General features: G+C 36.8%; 1 protein-coding gene across 17 annotated transcripts in view; it reads right to left on the bottom strand.

The window, feature by feature from the left end:
• The window catches only part of ATG5 (autophagy related 5), a 234,153-nt gene that overhangs the window by 192,759 nt on the left and 24,781 nt on the right, over window positions 1-16,613 (bottom strand). For all 17 annotated transcript variants that reach the window (XR_014833090.1, XR_014833114.1, XR_014833525.1 and 14 more), the window contains one exon: window positions 15,640-15,718. Coding sequence is in view for 11 of the 17 variants with exons in the window: in XM_085004864.1 (XP_084860990.1) it covers window positions 15,640-15,718 (79 nt within the window). In the remaining 6 variants the exon portion in view is untranslated. The remainder of the gene's footprint in view (window positions 1-15,639; window positions 15,719-16,613) is intronic.

Raw genomic sequence — 16,613 nt, forward strand, 5'->3', positions numbered from 1 at the left:
CTATAAAATCAGAAGGGCTTTTTCTGATATTGTACAGTTCTCTATGCTAATTACCCACTTTGGCTAAGAAAGTGGTAGAAAATATAAAAGGTCATATTCCAAAGAAAACAATATTTTTACGTAGTTTGATTTATGACCTATTTAAGTTTAAGTACTATTAGAATTTCTTAAAATTTCATACAAGCTGATTATGAAAAAAAGGAGTTAGGATTCTAGGTTGGAGAAATCGGGGGGGAAAAAACCCCACTATTTTTTCATGTTTCTTCAGCACAGGCTGCTAATTCCTTCAATGGCTCTTAGAACCAGAGAAAGTACTGAGGTTTTGCTTTCCCCAGATTTCCATTGCTATGTGGGTTTCTTAACCAATGTTGACACCTATAATTGACAGCTGACAATCGCAAATGATCAGTCTTTATAGCAAATGAGGGTGTCCATCAGGAGAGTGCATATCTGTACACCTACTTCTACAGAGAATGTCCTATTCTTCCAGGAGGTGATTTCTTCAATGAAGTAAACTCAGGGGAAACATGAGAGCAGTAACAGAAAAAAGGAGCTAACTGCTTAAGCAGACACAGTAGCTGAATTAACTGTGGCAACGAATAAAGTGACAGATGCCAAAGGCCCCTCAGTTCCTACTCATGAAATGCTTTTCTTTCCAGACTAGCTTGGGCTGGGGTGGGATATCCTTTTTTGTTGTTGTTTTTTAAAGCTTCACAACAAAATTGCAAGCAGAGTCTTGATTTGTTACATTATATTTCTAATCTCTTCTAACATAATTAGCAGTTGTGTATACGTGCTTATCTTTTCAGTCCCAAGTTCTTGCATATAAAGGCAGTGACTTTAATACCACATTTACTTATTTTCATTCATCTTCCAAGTCAGAAACCTGATAAACTAAATCTGATTTCACCTTTTTTCCCTGAAAGATTACATTTACTTAGATATTATTACTCCTGTCCTTTAATTAAAATATTAATCCAAGATCTGGAATATGTCCAGACACATTAGAGATAACCAAATAACACTAAACAAAACACTAAACTAAAATTACTTATAAAGTAAGATGGGGGGAGCCTTTTCAGTTTATTAATAATAACATAATAAACTCTATTATGACAAAAAAGGAAAACGAAAAAATTTTCCATGTACTTCTGACTCCTCCTACCCATCTCCCACATCCAATCAAGTTCTACTGAATCTACATCCTAAATAGATTTGAATCCGTTCTCTTTCAACAGTCCCAACTTCACTTTCCTAGTACAAATTAACAACTATCTGACATTTCTGAAAAACTTCATAACTGGGTCCCATGTCCACAATCTTACCCCCTTTAATTCATTTCCCATATTTGGAGTAACAGTGATCTTTCTAAAATGCATATCTGATCTTCTCGCTCTGCTGCTCTGCTCTACTTTTAGGATAAAGTCAAACTACATCTAACATCTTCAATATTCTAAATGATTTCTGTCTTTGCTAACCTCTTCAGTACAATCTCTTACTCTGATTTCACACACTCCATTCTCTTTCCCTTCTCCCCCATATACATTCTCTGCTCCAACGATCTTGAATATCTGTCACCTGCTCTTCCTTTCAGCCATACTCTCATTTCTCTTCCTTTACACAAACTATACCTTCTGCCTGGAACACTCTCCTTGCCTATCTCTCGACCACCTATATGCTACCCCCACCCCCCAAATTCTCCTCAAAATTTAGGTACAGTTTTGATATCACTTCCTCCAGGAAATTTTCCTTACTCCCCAAGTCTAGCTTATGTTCACAAAGTCCTTATACTTGACTCTATAATATCATTTATATTATGTCACAGTCTTCTTAAAGCTCCCAGACAGACCATGACTGTTCTCACCTCTATGTCCTCTCAATGAGCTTTTAAAAATGAATCAACTTGAGATATGACTCACATATAGTAAAATACAGAAATTTTACATATATTGTTAGATGAATTTTGATAATGAATAATGTCAGCCCAAACCAAGTACAGAGTATTACTATCACTTTCCAAAAAATTCCATGGTGCCCTCTGCAATCAGTTCTTCCACTTTTAGCCTCAGCTAATCACTGATCTAATCTGTATCACCAGAGATTAATTCGGCCTGCAGTATAATCACATTTCAATAGAATCATCCAATACGCAGTATTTGTGTACTCTAGCCTCTTTCACTTAACATGTTTTTGAGATTCGTTTTTGTTACTGCACATATATCAGTAGTTAGTTCCTTTTTATCAAGGAGCAGTGTACAACTGAATGGATATACCACCATCTGTTAATCCAAAAGCCTGTTAGCAGGAGTTCCCAATGTGGCAGAGTGTGTTAAAAACCAGATAGAAGTGGCTAGAATTTCTATGGAGGCGCAGATTCAATTCCCAGCCCAGTGTAGTGGGTTAAAAGATCTCATGTTGCTGCAGTTGTGCAGTTGCACAGGTGCAGTGTAGGTCACGACTATGGTTCCAATTCTATCCCTGGCCTCGGAACTTCAATATGCTGCAGGTGTGGTCATTTAAAAAAAAAAAAAAAACTGTTAGTAAACATTAACATTATATGTAGATTTGGCTATTATTAAATTATTAAAAAAGATGCTACAAACATTAGTGTAGAAGTCTTCTAAGAACATGTTTTCATCTTCCTTGGGAATATACTTTGAAACAGAAATCCTGTCATACAGTAAGTTTATATCTACCTTTATATATACTTTAAAGACTGCCAGACTGTCCTCCAGCAGTGTTAAGAAAGTTCTGGTTCCTTTGTGTCCTCAAACTTGGTTCTGTCAGTATTTTCAATTTTAGCCATTCTAGTGAGTGTGAAGCAGTATCTCATTTTGGCTTTTAATACATATTTCCTTGATGACTAACAACGGTGAGTACCTTTTCAGGTGCTAAATGGATATTCCCACATGAACATACATACACGCAATATACATATATTAATATATGTTCATGTATATACATATGAACTGTCTCTTCAGGTCTTTTGGATTTGTTCCAAAGTGAATGATACATTAGGGAACAATTTGAGCAATTAAGTATCATCCACAAGAAATGGATGAACACAAAAAATGCACCCAACTAAACCAAAACACACTAGAATACAAAAAATACACCTCAGAAATGGATCCACTACTTCAATTCACACTATAAGCTACACTCATCCACATCCCATGTTACAATTTTGTCTGATTTCAAATTACCTTCCTTCCACCACTTCACAATAACTACTGGGCTGCAAACCCTTTCAGTGCTCATTTCTACAAGCAAATTTTCAGTCTTTTTCAACAAAAACTGCCATATTTATTATGGTATTCATGTATCTCATTTAACATACATAAAACTGCTTTTATTAGGTTCCTTTCTTTTTCATTTTTCACTAATGAAGTTGTTGGGTTTCCTGACTTTTAATAGCACAGTGCTTTTTTGGAATATGTACTTTGCATTAGAGCAAAACTACCTGTAGAAGTGGTGGAAGCAGAACTTCTTGCTTTTTTCCAAATATGAAGGAAAAACATTCAATAAACCACCACTTAGCATGATTTTAGCTATCAGTTTTTCATATTTAGTCTCTGTCAAATTGAGATAATTTCCTTCTATTCCTAGGCTTACTAAGAGTTTTGATGAAAAAAAGTCATCAAAATTTGTCAAAAACTTTCTTTTTCTTTTGTCTTTTGTCCTTTTAGGGCCACACTAGCTGCATATGGAGGTTCCCAGGCTAGGGGTCTAATTGGAACTGTTGCTGCCAGCCTACACCAGAGCCGCAGCAACGCCAGATCCGAGCCGTGTCTGCGACCTACACCAAGCTCACAGCAACACCAGATTCTTTTTTTTTTTTTTTGTCTTTTTGTTTTTTGTTGTTGTTGCTATTTCTTGGGCCGCTCCGGCGGCATATGGAGGTTCCCAGGCCAGGGGTTGAATCGGAGCTGTAGCCACCAGCCTACGCCAGAGCCACAGCAACGCGGGATCCGAGCCGCGTCTGCAACCTACACCACAGCTCACGGCAACGCCGGATCCTTAACCCACTGAGCAAGGGCAGAGACCGAACCCGCAACCTCATGGTTCCTAGTCGGATTCGTTAACCACTGCGCCACGACGGGAACTCCCGCAACACCAGATTCTTAACCCACTGAGCGAGGCCAGGGATCAAACCCGCAACCTCATGGTTCCTAGTTGGATTCATTTCCACTGCACCATGACTGGAACTCCTGTCAAAAACATTTTTGCATCTATTCATCAAATCATGACTTTCCTAGTTTTTCTGCTAATGTGCTGAATTACATCGACATCTGAAAAGTTGAGTCATCCTTGTATTTCTGGGACAATCTCAACATGGTCATGGTGTAGTGTCCTTTTGACATGTTGCTGGATTTGATTTGATTGTATTTTCTTGAGAGTATTTGCATCTAAGTTCATGAGAAACACTAATCTGCAATTTCTTTTTCTTTTTCCTTTTTTTATTTTTTCCACACCCACAGCATGTGGAAGTTCTTGGGCCAGGGATCAAACTCACGCCACAGCAGTGACTCAAGCCATGGTAGTGACAATGCTGGATTCTTAACCCACTGAGACACCAGGGAACTCCCTCTTTAATATCTTCAGTAAGTTTTGGAATCAGTTATTCTGGCCTGTAAAAAAACTGGGAAAATATTCCCTTTCTTTCTATTTTCTGGAAAAGTCTAAAGATTGATATTATTTATCCCTTAAATATTTGACAGAATTCACCAGTGAAACTAGGCAAGGACTTTTACTTTGTGAGCATTTTTAAAAATTACAAATCTAACTTCTTTATAAACTAAGAGGCTATTCATATATCTGCTACTTCTTTATATTGAATTTGTCCATTTGTCAAACTTGCTGGCATGAAGTTATTTGTATTATTTCCTACTCCTATTAACAGTTACACAATCTGTAAAACTATACCATTTTTCATTCCTGATACCAGAAATTGTTTTCCTACTACACAAAGTTTTTAATTCCTTCTAGGCACTGCTTTAAATGACTCCCACAAACTTTAATATGTTTTGTTTCCATTACCATTCAGTTTGAAATATTTTAAAATTTCCCTTATGACTGCTCCTTTGACCCCTAGCTAATTTAGGGGATTTAGTAGCTTTATCTTTTAGACAAGTGGGACTTTTTTTTTTTTGGTCTTTTTAGGGCTGCACCTGTGGCATATGGAAGTTCACAGGCTAGGGGTTGAATGGGAGCTGCAGCTGCCAGCCTAGGACAGAGCCACAGCAAAGGAGGATCTAAGCCATGTCTACGACCTATGCCACAGCTCATGGCAATGCCTGATCCTTAACCCACTGAGCGAGGCCAGGGATTGAACTGACATCCTCATGGATACCAGATGAGTTCTTTACCACTGAGCCATGACGGGAACTCTGTGGCATTTTTACTTACAGACACTATTAATCCTTGCTTAAAATTATATTATTCTTGCTTTAAACTGTCATTTTATAATCTTTTATATTCATCATTTATTTACTATTTCTAGTGCTCTTCATTCCTGCCTGTAGCTTCTTTCACTGCTTTAAGATGCCATTCCATTGTCTTTTGATTTCCACTATCTGATGAGAAGCCAGTGATCATCATTCACTGTACTGTTCTCTCTTTTTAATGGCTGCAACCCACATACAGAAGTTCCTGGGCCAGGGATTGAGTTCAAGCTGCGGCTGCCATCTCAGCCACAGTTGCGGCATCAAGCTGGAGATGGACCAGTACCCCCATATCGCGACCTGAGCCGCTGCAGTAGGATTCTTAACCCACTGTGCCATAGCAGGAACTCCTGTACTGTTCTTTTATGTGTCATTTTCCATTGGCCACTTTTAAGATTTTCTGTTTATAACTGGTTTTCAGTAATGTGATTCTGACGTGCCTGGGTATAGTTTTCTATATATTTACTCGTTTCGGATCTGCTGAGCTTCTCTGACATACAGATTGTGCTTTCTTCTCCAAATTTGGAAAATTATTAACTATTTTTTATACTTAAGATATAATTCATATACAAGTCACTTAAAATTGGCCATTTTTAAGACTACAACTCAGTAGTTTTTAGTATGCAATCTGTCCTCCATATCTTCAGGTTCTGCATTTGTGAATTCAACCAACTGTAAATCAAAGTGCAGATGGTTTTATTTGTGGATATGGAGCGCTGACTGTACTATACCATTTTATATAAAGGACTTAAGCATTTGGCAGATTTTTGTATTGGGGGTGTCATGAAACTAAACCTTGCAGATACTGAGGGAAAACTATATTCACAAATTGTAGAACCATTACATAATACTGGTTATGTAAGTTATATATTATTTTCATCACCCAGTAACATAATACTTTCATCACACAGAAAGAAATCTCATATCTATAAGCAGTCACTCCCCATTCTGCCCTCCCTCCAACACTTGAAAACCACTACTTTTTACTTTCTGTCTCTGTAGTAATTTGCCTATTCTGGACGTTTCACATAAATGAATTATATAATATGCAGCCTTTTGTGTCTGCCTCCTTTTGCTCAGTATGACTGTTCAAGGTTCTTCTGTGCTGTGGCATGTATCAGTACTCCATTCCTTCTCATGGTCATTGTATAGATGGCTATATATTCCTTTGTATGGATAAACATTTTGTATATTCATTCATCAGTTGATAATCATCTGGATTGCTTCCACTTTTTGCTCTTATGACTAAAGCTGCTATAAACATACATGTACAAGTTGATGTGTGGACATATTTTGAACTCCCCCGGGGAATATAACCATGAATGGAGTTGATGGGTCTTACTCCAAGTCTATATTTAATCATTTGAGGAACTGCTAAATTGTTTTCCAAAGCAGGTGCATTGTTTTACACTCCCAATAGTAACATGTAACATGAAAAGTACCAATTGGTCCACTCTCTCCAACACTTTTTATTGTCCAACATTTTGATTATATAGCTATCTTAGTAGGCATGAAGACGTAACTCACTGAGGCCTTTGTAGTTCCCTATTAATTATACCGAGTTTCTTTATAATTTTTTAAAATTTTTATACAATTTTTAAAAGTTACTTTCCATTTAGAGTTGCTACAAAAGATTGGCTATACTCTCCATATTGTATAATGCATCCTTGGACCTATCTTGCACCCATTAGTTTGTACCTCCCAATTCCCCACCCTATACTGTCCCTCTCCTGACCGGTAACTACTGGTTTATTCTCTGTGAGTGATTGATTTATGTTAGTCATTAGTCTGCTGTATTTTTCAGATTCCACACAGAAATGATTATCATACAACAGTATTTATCTTTCTCTGTCTGACTTACTTCACTTAGCATAATGCCCTCTAAGCATCTATATCACTGTAAGTGGCAAAATTTCATTCTTTTTTATGGCTGAGTATTCCATTGTGTGTGCATGTGTGCATGCCTGTGCAAGCGCACACGCGCACACACACACACACACAACATATATACCACATCTTCTTTCCCCATTTATCTGCTGATGGACACTTAGGTTGTTTCCATGTGTTGGTAACTGTAAGTAATTATGCTGAGTTTCTTTCCATGTGTTTACTAGCCATTTATGAATTTTCTTTGGAGAAATGTCCATTCAAATTCTTTGCCCATTTTTAATTGGGTTATTTACCTTTTTATTACCAAATTCTAAGAGTTCCTCATATATTTGGATGATAGACCATATTCAGTATATAATTTTGCAAATACATCCACCTATTCGGTTGTCTTCTCAATTCCTTTGAAACACAAAAGTATTTCATTCTGATGAAGTCCAATTTATCTACTTAAGTGTCATACTTAGAAAATCATTGCTTAATCCAAGGTCATAAAATTTACTCTTATGAGTTTCATACTTTTAGCTCTTACATTTAGGCCTCTGACCTACTCCTACTTATTTTTTTTATTGGGTTCAATTTCATTCGTTTGCATCTGGATATCTGGTTGTCCCAGCACTATCTCATGGACAAGTATTCTTCCCCTCACTGAATGATCTTGACACTCATAAAGAAAATCAACTATCCATAAATATATGTATTTATATCTCAACTCTTACTTCTACTCACTCCATTGATCTCTATGTTTATCCTTATGCTGGTACCAAGCAATTTTGTTTACTCTTGCTTTGAAACCAAGAAATGTGAGTCAAATCATTTCTTAAAATTTTCCTTCTGACCCACTCCCTCTTTCCTTTCGTTCTAGGACTCCAATTATATGTACGTTAGATTGCTTGATATTATCCTAGAGGTCACTGGGACTCTGTCCCACCTCCCTCCAATTTTCTTCTCTCAGTTCTTCACACTGGATAATTTCTACGACAGTGCCTTCAAGTTCACAGAACCTTTCTTAGGCCATATCCAATCCACTGTTAAGTCTATCCAGTGAGTTTTTTCATTTCAGATATTGTTCTTCTCAGTTCTACAATTTTGGTATCTTAAAGCACTGAGTTTTCGATAGTTGTTTCAATTCATTTTTTGCCAATTCCAAATGTGGGTTATCTCAAGGTAAATTTCTATTGACAGCATTTTCCCCCTTGATATTCCCTTTCCTGTTTATTTGTATGTCTAGTAACAGTTCATTGTATGCTGGACATTGTAAATATGGTGTAAGGATTCTAGACTATATTGTATTCCTTGTTGAGTTTTGTTCTGCCTAGTGCCTCTTTGATCTTAAAAAGGCTCAATTTTTAGGCTTTATTAGGGCAGATTCAGAGCAATCCTTACTCTATAATAGGAGTTTAAACTTTTTATGTAAAACACTAGACAATAAATGTATTAGATTTGTAGGCCATACAATGTCTACAACAAGCACTCAATTCTACTGCCGTAACCCAAAAGCGGTTTATAAATGAATTAGCATGGCTGGCTGCATCTATCCATTATTTATGGTCACCAGAATTTATATTCCACATAATTTTCATGTCATGAAATATTATTCTTTTGATTTTTTTTCAGCCACTAACAAGTATAAAAACCATCCTTACAGTAGGCCATATAAAAACAGTCAGTGAACCAGTCTGGACACACAGGCCACATTTTGCTAACTGTTTCCTGAGATACAATCCTTATTCCTAAAGTACAGTCTTTCAAGAAACTAAGATTAATTCCCAGTATGCAAAATATTTTTCCACTCTGGATGGGCTGAAATCCAACATCTCCAGGCATCATAGGATCTGTCCCACTTTTAACCACCCTGACATGTACTCTCTACTAGGCCTTGAGGAATGTCTCCTATGTGTGTGTAGCCCGGGCTCCAGCCAACTCACTTATACTTCTGTTCCCTCTTCTCCAATTCCCTGATTAAGAAGTTCCAGCTGCCTCAGCAGCCCAACACTCCAATCTCTTCAACCTCAGCTCAATAGAACTTCCTTGCCCTACTTGAGTGTCAAGTGCCACTCCTCATGACACAGTTAAGAAACTGTCCTGAAGCACAAAGATGGGCTGAATGTGGGGCTCACCTTATTTGTTCTCTTTCTCTCTAATGTCTAGTGCCTAAAAACAGCTCTACCATATACTGTGACGAGCTTTATAACCGCTTATGACTAGAGGGAAAATCCAATCCATTTACTCTGTCATAGCTAAAAGCAGATGTTAACCTCAATAAATATTTGATAATTTAATGACTAACAAACAGTATTTCATAAAGTTTTATGTAAGCATGATCCCTTGCCCCATGATCTCCACTGCCTGACACCTTTCCATAATCCCTTCCCCTAGAGTGTGGGTAGGACTTGCAATCTGTATTTAATCAAAAGAATATGGCAGAGGTTATGGTTACTCCTGTGATTAAGCTATGTTACATAACTGCAGTCTTGCTAACAGACCAGCTCTAGAGGCTCTTTTTGTTGACTCCATGAAGTAAGCTACTACCCTGTTAGGAAAATCCATATGGCAAAGAACTTCAAGCAGCTTTTAGGTACAGAGGACAGCCTGTAGTCAATAGTCAATAACATAGGGCCCTGAGTCCCACAATCACTAGGAAATGAACTCTGTCAGCACCCTGAGTGAGCTTGGAAACAGATTATCAAGTCTACAGGCAAGAGACTTAGCTTAGATAAAACACTGACCATAGCCTTGTGATCCAGGTAGGCCTGACACAAACACTGTGAGATAATGAATGCATGTTGTTTAAGCTGCTACATTTGTGGTGATCTGTACCACGGTGACAGATGACTTACATAATACACTATTAATAAAATACTACAAAATAGCCATTGATATTTAGAGCTGAGAAGTACAGGCAGAGACATGGGAGAGACCATGAAGTACACTCGAGAACAAGGAAAGCTACCTCAGACCTAGTGGAAGATGCAGAGACATTTTAAATTACCTTAGAGAGACACAGTGGCTCTCAGCCTAACAAGAAAGAACTTGTCCATCAGAGAAAGGGTGTGGCCAGTAGTCCTACAAGTATACAGTCAGGACCAGAAGGAGTGCATTCTCAAGCACCACAGGAAAGACAGAATGCCTTGGTCCAAAATCCTAACTTCGGTCACAATCATTCAGCAGTGTTTTGCAGAGAAATACTTACCTTAATGCTGACCCTATTGTGCCTAGCAAATGTGAGCTCTGACCCCTATGAATCACGGTTAAAATTCAAAATTAAAATTTCTGTTCTTATCAAAACCAAAATAAACCAAATGAGCACCATGTTATTAAGAGAGAAAGAAAAACAACCAAGTTATTGTTGGTTTGGTTTACTCCATTAACTTTTTTAGGATATACAAGAGAACTGGCCATTTTAAAAAGCCAGTAAATTTATCTGATGCTACTAAATTTCTAAATCATACTACTAACTTCCCTTTTTAAAAACTGAACACACTGTAAGCGACCTTTTGATTACAAAGCAGCTTTGAAAATAGCAGGCATATAAGAATAATGAAAATATCAGAGAAAAAAATCCAGAGACAGAGAAATAAAACAAAGGTAGCAAAATCTAGGTGAAATGCTGGTAAACTGACAAATCCAGGTGAAAGGTATGTGGTTATCTTAATTTTTCTAATTTAGGTTTAAATTTTTTAAAAGAAAAAATTGAGGAAAGAGAAGATAATTTTCTCAGTAGGCTAATCAAATTTAGGAATCAAAAATGTCCCTGAAGCTAATTAGAAAGCCCTAAAGAAGATACCATTTTCACTTCTGTTTTGGTAAACAGAGAAAGAAAGCAAATTTCCAGATTTTAAGGCAGTTAACACTTTACAATTACATATCTTTCTCTCTCAGAATTCAAAAAGTATAAAAATTCCTACAAAAACATTAATTTTCTGAATCATCCTTACAATGTCTTAGTTTTATTCACAATGCTAACTTTTAAATCTGCATTATTCTCTAAACTCTTATTATTCAAGAGTCTGGTGGAAACAGCACTGCATTACCTGTGAACTTATTAAAAATGCAGAGCCTCCTTGTGGGTTCAATCCCTGGCCTTGCTCAGTGGGTTAAGGATCTGGCGTTGCCATGAGCTGTGGTGTGGGTTGCAGACGTGGCTCAGATACCTCGTTGCTGTGGCTCTGGCGTAGGCTGGTGGCTACAGCTCCGATTGGACCCCTAGCCTGGGAACCTCCATATGCCCTGGAAGCGGCCCAAGAGATGGCAAAAAGACGAAAAAAAAAAAAAAAAAAAAAAAAAATTCAGAACCTCCACTCTCAACACACACCTACAAAATCAGATAAAAACCTGCACTTTAACAAGACACAGAGGTGATTTTTATGTATTCTAAATTTTGAAAAGCACTGCTCTAGACATTAAAATTCATTTACTATATTGGGAGTTCCTGTGGTGGCTCAGTGGAAACAAATCCGACTAGGAACCATGAGGTTGTAGGTTCGACCCCTGACCTTGCACAGTGGGTTAAGGATCCTGCATTGCTGTGGCTGTGGTGTAGGCTGGCAGCTGTAGCTATGATTTGACCCTAGCCTGGGAACCTCCATATGCTGTGGTGCAGCCCTAAAAAGACAAAAAAAAAAAATTCTTTTACTATAAAAATTATAAATCTAATCAAAGGACAAGCATCAAAATCAGCTAAAAGCTAGGGAAAATGTCCTTTTGAAAAAATTTTAACAGGTTTCCCCCCCCAAGAATTCAGTCTAAACCACAAACTGACCAAAATGTGTGTGGTGGAGGTGGCAGGAGGTTTGTGTGTGTGTGTGTGTGTGTGGGAGTGTGTGTATGGGGTGTCCTCTTGGAGACGTTAGTGTTGCACAATTAATTAAAATCAATTAGTATCCTTGAAAGCAAATGTAAAAGAAATAGATTCCAAGTAGTCTGGGTAAAGCAGAATAGACATCATTTGACACACTCAATACAAAATCATGAAAGATAAATACTGATACATCAACTGATAGAAAGTTGTTACTCCATAAATTTAATGTTTATGAGAAATTATTTTTTAGAAAGTTAAAAAAAAAAAAACCCTCTTCATTAGTCTAAAGGCACTGCTTTTCTACCTGCAAATTTAATGCTTACAGAGTTTCATTATAATCTATTGAAAGCCATAGGCAGTACATTGGGATGTGGGCCTGTGTCAATCCATATAAGCTATTAATTAAATACCTGAGGACAACCTTTGCAGTAAACTACGTCTTACAACTTTAGATAAAAGGAACTTAGTATAGAGAAAAAAATATGGGCAATAATTTTCCTCCAACACAGGCCATGATCCTAAAGAGCAAAAGCAGTTGATAGAAACACACTGGTAGTTTAAGCAAATTTAAAACATTCTCTAAAATTCTGCTTTCTATTTAATTTCTCTAATAAATTTTCCATCTGGGAAGAAAATATATATCCTACTAAGGATTTCAAAGAGCAATTCATTAAAAAATATCAACCCACCACACATTAACACAAAAATCCTATTTTCATGAAAAATAATTTATTTTCCAGAACAACAACAAAAATTAAGAAGACTAGCACTGTTTTGCAAATATCTTTAATGTCTGGCTTAATATAAAATAGATGAATTAGGAGTTCCCGTCGTGGCACAGTGGTTAACGAATCCGACTAGGAACCATGAGGTTGCGGGTTCGGTCCCTGCCCTTGCTCAGTGGGTTAACGATCCGGCGTTGCCATGAGTTGTGGTGTAGGTTGCAGACGCGGTTCGGATCCCGCGTTGCTGTGGCTCTGGCGTAGGCCGGTAGCTACAGCTCCGATTCAACCCCTGGCCTGGAACCTCCATATGCTGCAGGAGCGGCCCAAGAAATAGCAACAACAACAACAACAAAAAGACAAAAGACAAAAAAATAAAATAAAATAAAATAGATGAATTATCTGCTTTCACATTCAACATTATGAATTTGTTTTGGTTTAAGTATATAAATATACAGGTTTATAGAAATATGTAGTTGGAAAAAGGACTAATATTTTTAAGAGATTTTTCATATTTGTGGATGATACTCTTTTGATATTACTTCCAATTCAATAAGTACAGTTTATGATAACGTTAATGTGGAATCTGCAACCACATTAATAAACAGTTTGACATGTGTTACATTAAAATTCCTGATGCTAACCTTGCACTTTAAACAGAGCTTTATACATGTGCATGATTATGCAACATCATTTATTGGTCAATTAGAAAATACTTGTTTACTGAGTTAAGGTAGGTCTTTTCCAAATGTTTTCACATTTCATTACATATGAAATTTTTTAAAATCAGATTTGTTATAATGACCACAAATCTTATCAGAAAATTCTGTAAGAATAATAAAGCTGTCAAGCTCATGGTGGCAGATAGGTGTTTTCCAAAATGCTAATTTTCACTTAAAAGTCCAAAACTTACCACTGGCAATAAACATTCTGAGTTGTTTTTCTTGCAACTAGAGGTTCACTTTATTTTCAAGAAACTGACAAATACCCAAGTCTAAATAAAGCACAGTTTGTCTGTCAATTACTTTCAAATTAAAAATGATGTTTCATGAGAAAAGTGGTCATTTAGCTCACAAAGCAAACAAGTGCACAAGAGCACAAGTTCTTTTGCTTAAGACAACCATCATACTTACCACACAGCAAAAGTGCTTTATATGTATTTCCTATTTTATCACACAGGAGATTACAAAGACATGTACTTAAGAGTCAAGATTAATAATGATTAATAATTTGTGCTGCTTCATCCACAACAGGCTTAGTGTGTGGTGATGAAGAATACAATGAGCAATTCAGTCTGTGCTAAGATGCCAACACTTTTGCCACCTTTGCTTTTGCAGATTAGTATAAATGTAAACCCATTGTGGAAAGGGCAAAAAGCATCTTAATGTTACTATGCAAATAGATTTACCTCATGGATCCCTTAAGAGGGTTTTAGGAAACCCCAGGATCTGGGTCCATCAAGTACTTTGAGAAACTTAACACTATACCAATCATAAGAATTCTTAGTCTTTTCTATCAATATTATAATCCATTAACTAATTCAATCAATAATTCTAGAAGGCTTAGTACGCAAACCAGCTAAGTACCATAAAATGTTTAAGTGTTTGAGTATCCTTTGTGTCATTTACTCATGTATGCCTGGCTGGCAAACAGCAGGCTCTCAACATTTGTTGAATGAATAAATAAAAGGGTAGCTACAGTGTATTTTAACCTAGATTTCCAAGTCTTCTAGAGTGCATCATACACACACACACAATCTAATTACTAGAATTACTTTTCAACATACTGGAAAAGACCTTTCAGGCAATATGGAACCTCTACATTTACCATACTTGGAGTAGTTTTATTACCTTCATGGTGTTCTACATTTAAATTATTATACACAAAAGCACTCCTTGCTTTTCATGGTTAACCAAAACCCCTGCATATCAGAACCACGTACGCTGCACAGTTCCATGGTAACTAATATCTGTGGTAACATGGTAATGTGCAAAGCACCTTAGAGCAAAATAAATGCCTATGAGCTGCAAATTCAATTTCAGTAAAATGGGAAGGAAAGCACCTCAGGGATATTGGATGAATCTCTGGGCAATGACTTTGAATGAGTGTCCCTAATGGGAAAGCAAATTGGACATCTAAATGACTTTTCAAACTCTCAACATGTCTCCCTCCCACAACAGCTCGCCATTTGAGAAGCAATGCCTACTAATCAATTAATAGAGGTGGTTCAGTCCTTCAGTGAACTGCTTATGGGATGGGGATGGAAAATCAGGGTGGTGAGGGAGAAAGAGGGACGAGATTTTTATAAAATATTGAGACAAAACTAGATTACAATAAATCTAGCCTGAACCCTTAAAAACAGAAATTAGTATTTCTCAAAACAGATTTAGATCAAGTCTTTGAACTAACCCTTCTCTTCATTCAGTCAAAATAGAGTTACTCAGTGTTAGACTGCCTCCTTCCCCACTCCCAAGCCCTCATGTACTCAGGATTTTGTCCTTTCTATTAGAGACTTTAAAAAATGAATATAAATATTCCAAAATATTATAAATTTTAATCATAGGGTATCTACCTCCAACAAAAAAGACATTTACACATTAAATGTTTAAATTGTTCTGACAAAAGTTAAAGAAGAAATTGAAATGCATTTTATAGATAAACATGAATGGCAGCTTGACAAATAAAAACTGTCATGGTAAAAGCAAGAAACAACTTAAAAAATTCTACTCTAACTTTACTTGCTAAGTAGTGTAAGTGGGACAAATGGGAAATGATATTTAAACTATACCTTAAAATGCACTGTGATGTTCCAAGGAAGAGCTGAACTTGAGGCAAGAAGATCAAATAGCAAACCAATCGGATAATGCCTAAAAACAAAAGAGTACATTTTAAGAAAAAATAAATATTTAAAGTTATAAGTACAACTCCAAAATAAATTTCCATCATGTTTTAACATCAAATATAAGGGTGCTTTAACCACAAATTACAGGAAGGTAGTATTTTTTTTTTTTTTTTTTTTGTCTTTTTGCTATTTCTTTGGGCCGCTCCCATGGCATGTGGAGGTTCCCAGGCTAGGGGTCGAATCAGAGCTGTAGCCACTGGCCTACACCACAGCCACAGCAACGCAGGATCCAAGCCGCGTCTGCAACCTACACCACAGCTCACGGCAACGCTGGATCATTAACCCACTGAGCAAGGGCAGGGACCGAACCCGCAACCTCATGGTTCCTAGTCGGATTCGTTAACCACTGCACCACGACGGGAACTCCAGGAAGGTAGTATTTTAAACAGTTTCTTGCCTGGGCTAGTATGGTATAGTTTTTAGGCATCAGGTGTTTTTTCCCTAACCATTTCATTCCCCAGGGAATCCTCAATACACACAATGAAACTGTACTAAGGTACCTCTCATTAGCCAAGAGCACTGTTATGTCACGGTACTGCGACGCCTAATTATCATCACAGTATCATACTGGGCAACCAGTTTTTTAAAGTTAATTTAAATACATTTAAAAAATTTTTAAAAAAACAACTTAAAATTTTAGATATGTTAAGAACTGAGAAGAGTACCTAAAAGAGTATGCAACTGCCTATTTTGTAGGTATTACTGTTAACATTATAGCATATAAGTATCCAGTTTTTTATTTATGCATATGGATCTAAATATAGATTAGATTTATCCTCTACAAACTGCTATAACCTGCTTTTTTCATAACAATATGTCAACATTTTCCAAGGTTACTGAATATTCTTCTGCAACCTAAT

Source organism: Sus scrofa, chromosome 1, assembly GCF_054392235.1.
Source record: "Sus scrofa isolate SSC_HxYL_T2T_F1_AM1 chromosome 1, Sscrofa_HxYL_maternal_Yorkshire_Landrace_v2.0, whole genome shotgun sequence".
Taxonomy (NCBI): Eukaryota; Metazoa; Chordata; class Mammalia; order Artiodactyla; family Suidae; genus Sus; species Sus scrofa.